General features: G+C 38.0%; 1 protein-coding gene across 5 annotated transcripts in view; it reads right to left on the bottom strand.

Annotated features, from left to right (window-relative positions):
- Positions 1 to 392: 392 nt before the first annotated feature.
- The window catches only part of FGF13 (fibroblast growth factor 13), a 312,175-nt gene continuing 306,567 nt past the window's right edge, over positions 393 to 6,000 (bottom strand). For all 5 annotated transcript variants that reach the window (XM_075835901.1, XM_075835904.1, XM_075835902.1 and 2 more), the window contains one exon: positions 393 to 2,080. In XM_075835901.1, the coding sequence (XP_075692016.1) occupies positions 1,944 to 2,080 (137 nt within the window). In that variant the 3' untranslated portion in view covers positions 393 to 1,943. The remainder of the gene's footprint in view (positions 2,081 to 6,000) is intronic.

Below are 6,000 nucleotides of genomic sequence, written 5' to 3'. Positions count from 1 at the left end.
ATTGATACAGGATGTGAATACAATGGGGCACATTTACTACTACTGTGTCTGGTATAGAAAACTGTTGAAAAATTTGCCAAATTTGCCAAATGTTGACGCAAATTGGAGAAGTTTGTCACAATTTTGATGTTTGCACCACATTAGACATTGGCCAATGTGTACAGTGCTGCTAAATATATTACACCATATAAATTACAGGAAATAAACAATAAATCTCAATAACTAAATCATTTTTATTTAGCTCTTTTATATGGAAAAAATCCTGTACACGTCCAGTTCTAATAAAATGTGCAACTGATTCAATGTATTTACCCAACTCTCTTTATTGTTTGACTTCACTCCTACAGTGCACAGTAAACAAGAAAGAATAAGCCACACATATTTAGCTGAAGGAAACATATTTATTTTACAAGTGCACAATCTGCTTCAACGTAAACAGTGACCTATTAAAAATAAAATACATGATATCATTCAACGTCAAAGAAAATATCATGACTGAACATGTAAACAGTAATAATGCATAGCCTGCTTGTTTAATTTAGAATAATATGTTAATATTGGGTTTTTAATGTAAAAAAAAAAGTAAGAAACAAAATGTCTAGATTTTTGTGAGAAATAATAAATTTGATTAAAATGATGAATTCAGTGCATTTTTGTGTATATAACAAATTAATAATGTGTCCAAGATCAGAAACATTATGTTCATATTATAATATTTATGGAAAGAGAAAAAAAAAAGCCTGAACGTTATCTAATGCACATAATCAAACATGTCATGCACCTTGACTCCAATCATTTTCCTGTCCATGCAACGGATTTGATTACCTATGTGGAAAACATAATACTGTATATTTTCAACATTTTTATTAAATAGCAGGCACGGATACCTGTTGTGTAGACACAGCCTGTCCAAAATGTCTTCTTATCTACGATACTTACATATGCCATACGTTGAGGGGAAAAAAAAGGACATTGACAAATAAGACATTTTTTATAAAAATTGTCACCTTAATTCCACAGGTTTTTGTTAGAAAAGAAGCCACAACATTTATATAACATCATACGCAAAAATGGAATTAAGAGAAAATTACGTATCTGGGTGGTAGAATCCATAATGTTAGATTCCCCTGCCTGGGGTTGACAATACGTTTCTGTGTCTACATGAATGGAGTATGAATACTGGGAAGACCCCAGCAGTTGGCAGGCACGTAATGAATACAAAAGGAACTAAGTGTACCAGGACATGAATGGAGTAACACTATAACCGGGATACTACAAAGATACTGTATAGAAAAAAAAAATGGTGTAGCATGTAATCATTTACAGGAACACTGTTTACTTGAGCCTGAGGGGTCACCTCAGAGTTGACCTGATTTTGGCAATGAGACCCAGCTTGAGGAATCAGACCAGCTCGGGAAGCTGTGTTCAGAAATCAAAGTGTTGCACTTCTCCAAATGAATACATTAAATCAAGCTTATATATAAAACTGTAAGCCAATAAACAACAAGTTTTATGTTTTGTATGCTTGCCCCCTATAAAACATATAAGCAGTAAAATTTTCTTTAAAGAGCAAAAGTGGTCTTTTATTCTTGATTGGAAAGCAAAATTCGTATTAGCATTCAGTTCTGTGAAGTGTTTTTTTTTCCACAAAGCATATGTGATATAACCAGAGAGCAGCGTATGTCCTCTCATTGGTTTGTTCCACTGTATGTTTTGCTGGCTATCCCGATGCTTTCTGAGAGGCAAAAAGCACATTCTAAAATGATGGAATCCATTGAAAACCAGGAGATCTAATGGTTGACATGAATGACCAATGCAAGTTCAGTGCTTGTCCTGAAAAAATTGAATATTTGGATGAAAGACTGCTAGTAAGAATTCAACAGCATCCAGAGGTAAGATTCCATTTCTTTGCGTGCCGTGGCCTTTATCTTTTCTGCAGCTGGCTACGTTGACTCATTCTGGCTCATAGATTTACCACCATTTAGTACTCCTGAAACACTTCTACTTTTGGTTGGTGTGCCACTTCCTGATCTGGAAAATTCTGTGAGATCATGAAGAGAAGGTTCTTTGTACATGGCCACTGAAAAAAATAAAATAATGAATTGTTTCATGTCCTAAAAGGAAGCACTTTCCAGTTTTATATAAATAATTAAAAAACAATTACTGTAATAATGCAAAGTTATAAAACTTCCTCATATACGTTGAGTTTTAATTCCTAACCATTCTCAAGATATTAGTTTGCTGTCATTAAATGATAACACTATGTTATACTAGTATTATGTTTACTAGTCCTCTTCTCACCTAAGAAGTAAATACAATTGTGTCTAGTTTGGGCAATGCTCTGTGAGCTAAATAATGTACATCAGAAGCAGATGCACAAAACTCTCTGACCGTTTCCTACAATGTTTCCAGTCTGGTGTTCAGACTGTGTAGCTCTATTCAATGTATAGCTATTTCCTCATCTAAATTATTAGAAAATTATTTTTACACATATTCACATACTTATTTGTTCCACTGTAAGGCTGGGTTCAGACCTGTATTGAACCATTCCGTTATTCTGCCCCGTCAGAGGATAATGGAACCCGCCGGTTGCTGACGGAATCCATTGACTTTAATAGGTCCTGCCGGCTTTCCGTTGGGGTGTCCGTGATCTTACCGGACACAATAGCGCAGCATGCTGCGCTACTGTTTTCGGTAAACTCCAGTAAACCTTGCCAGATCTGCGACGGAGGCCCCTAAAAGAGCTTCCGATGCAAATATAAACAGAGTCTAAGACTTCACAATATCATTTTTATATAATAAAATATAACAAAATATTATTGTCTAAATTTTGTCAGGAAGCCTCCTCTTTCAGGGAGATTTATTAAGACTAGTGTTTTATACGCAAGTCAATAAACAATTAATCGGCTATGCTTGCGTCGCAATTGTGGCATAATGACCATAGCCGTGCAGCATTCATTTTCCCCTATAAAAAATGTAAATAACATATTCTCATCTCACCCCTTCTTTTTGCTTCTACCCTCCGGGTCCACTCAGACTTCCTCAGCTTGCTGCAGTTCATACAAGGTCCTAATGCCAAGCAGCGTCCTGAGTGCTGTGTCACACCCAACATCGTAACGCTGCCCGGCGTCAGTGCCTGTATGAGACGTGGCCTGCAGTGAGAGCCTGAAGGGATCCAGAGGGGACAAGCGAAGCAGTGAGTTTACATTTTCTTTAGTTTATTTCCAATGGGGAAAGGGGGAGGTAGGTACGGGGCCTGGCACGGGCCTCTTCCTTGCTATGCATCACAGAGTAAAATCTCCTATAGTTAGCATAGATTTCCGCTGTAAGATAACTGACTTAGAAAGGTTGCTGAATTACCCCCAAGGTCTTAATTTTGGCTGCATAATTAAATCATAACCAAAAACGTTTTAACCCATTAGGATAAATTACAGGGTTATGTCTAACTACCATTGTGTGTCTACAGCTCCATGGTAAGGCCTATGTGCCTATGGTTACAAACTACAAACAAAATCCTGTGTGAAGTCTGATCCTGCAGTTATGCACACCCATCTTCTTCTGTCTGAGAAGGCAGACAGAGTGAAATGAATGTCGGTAACCATAGAGTCACATAGGTCTGCATAGGAAATGTAGACACAAAATAGCAGGATATTTTTTTACCACGACTTATGGGCCTTTTAGACGGAGTGATTACTGTTTGAATTTACATATAATTGTTTAAATATATTGCCACGTGTAATAGCGCGCAACGATTGAACGACGAACGATAAATAGTTGGGTTTCCATGGATTGGCCACATCTACCTGAGTGGCTGCCACATTTCCCTATCTAATCAGAAATCTTCGTTATTAGCAGATCAGTCCTTTGCACTCTACTAAATAATGTCTGTGTGCAATTGCTGTATGGGCGAATGAGCAATGATCGCATTAACTACTGAAAAACAAAAATCTTTAGCAATTATTGTTACGTGTAATAGACAGTCACTCGTTCATGAAAGAATATCTGTTCATCTAAGAGGACCCTTATTTACAAAGTAACTGCATTTTTTTTAATTTAAGATGCATTGGAACAGTAAAAAGGTGGACTTACCTGTTACCATTTTCTGAATATTCACACCTGCATGAAGCTTGTCAGATAATCCTGTTATCATAGTGACATGTCAGAAGTTTTGATTGGTGGGGGTCCGAGCACTGAGACCCCCACCAATCACTAAAATGAAGTGGCAGAAGCGCTTCGTTTTTGTTCGACAGAAGCGCTATGTTTCTGTTCGACTTTTTCCGGAAAGCCGATGTATCGGAGTACGGGCTGATAGACTTTCTATGCCCTCATTTGGGCTTGCTGGAATAAGTGGCTTGTGTAACAAGAGGAGTTATTAAACTAGAGTTGAAAAGTGGAGTTAAAGTCCCTGTACTCTTCTTCTTTACTTTTTGAATTGTCCACAGTTTTTTTGTAACTGGGATAATGGATAGCAAGATTAGAGGTTTTCTTCAGTGCACAGTTTAACACATGTATGCACGACTGTAGCAGGAGTTGCAGAATGCATACCTCTGCAGCAGATGTGAGCATGTTGTTCACCTGGAAGCTCGCATTAGAGATCTGGAGGAGCAAAACGTAAAACGAAGGGCGATAGACAATATCGAGCGGAGCATGCTGCTCACTGAGAAAACAGTTAGTGGGGTAGACCTGGAGGGTGAAGATATGAGTCAGGTGGACCAGATAAGTAGCTGGATTAATGTAGTTAGGGGCAGTAGAAAGGGGTCCAAGAAAAGGAAGGTCAATCCTGTTTCTGTTATTTCAAGCAAATTTACCAAGTTGGGTGATGATGTGAGGGTGTCGGTCCGTGGATACTGATCTATCTAATAGACGGGAGAACAGCCCAGCTAGTAGCCGGCGGAATGGTAATGCAGGTAAGTCAAGACAATTACACAAAACCAATATTGTCTAATGAACTAATCAATAATAAATAACTCAAAAAATATTATAAATATAAACTTTATTAGTCACCTTTCTGAGGACAAATTTAGGTGCGTGCCTTCATCTGCCATCATGAACACCATAGGTAACTAATTAATCTTATTAACATGATTTACTGTTGCACTTTGTCACTTGATTGTTTGGAACTATGGTACAATTAGTAGGATAATTCTAAGTAAATTCCTGCCTTTTGATGTGCTATTAATTAAATACTACAGTAGTGACTTTGGCATTAACGCTTGGAATGGTATGACTTGTATTCACCTGGGACTGTTTTTACTTATGTTTTTAACAGTTTTTATACTATGTTTGTCTAATAATTGTGGGGGTAATTTTGTCCTCAGAAAGGGGACTAATAAAGTTTATTTTTATATTATTTTTTGAGTTATTTATTATTGATTAGTTCATTAGACAATATTGGTTTTGTGAAATACAATTCTTTTGTCTTGTGTTATAGATATATGCTTGGGATATATATATATAGGTTATAAAATAAGGCAAGACAATTAGTAGTTGTAGGGGATTCTATAATTAGGAAGACGGATAGAATAATTTGTCGCCAAGACCGCCTCAACCGAATGGTTTGCGGTCTCCCTGGTGCCAGAGTTCGGCATATGGTGGAACGGGTGGATAAATTACTGGGAGGGGCTGGTGATGATCCAGTTGTTGTGGTCCATGTAGGTACCAACGATAGAACACATGGTAGGTGGACGAGCCTAAAGAATAATTTTAAAGAATTAGGATACAAGCTGAAGGGAAGGACCCCCAAGGTTGTGTTCTCAGGAATACTGCCTGTGCCATGCACATCACAGGAAAGACAGCGGGAGCTCAGGGAGTTAATTGCATGGCTGAAGTCTTGGTGTAGAGTAGAAGTCTTTGGGTTCCTAGAACACTGGGCTGACTTTTTATTGGGGTACAAACTGTATTCTGCAAATGATTTTCACATAAATGGAAGGGGGTCCGCTGTGCTGGGGGAGAGAATGCTAGCTGGGGTGGCAGAGTATTTAAAGTGGGGCTGAGGAGGGA

This window comes from Rhinoderma darwinii, chromosome 8 (genome assembly GCF_050947455.1).
Source record: "Rhinoderma darwinii isolate aRhiDar2 chromosome 8, aRhiDar2.hap1, whole genome shotgun sequence".
Classification (NCBI taxonomy): domain Eukaryota; kingdom Metazoa; phylum Chordata; class Amphibia; order Anura; family Rhinodermatidae; genus Rhinoderma; species Rhinoderma darwinii.
This window is presented reverse-complemented; position numbering and strand designations above follow the sequence as displayed.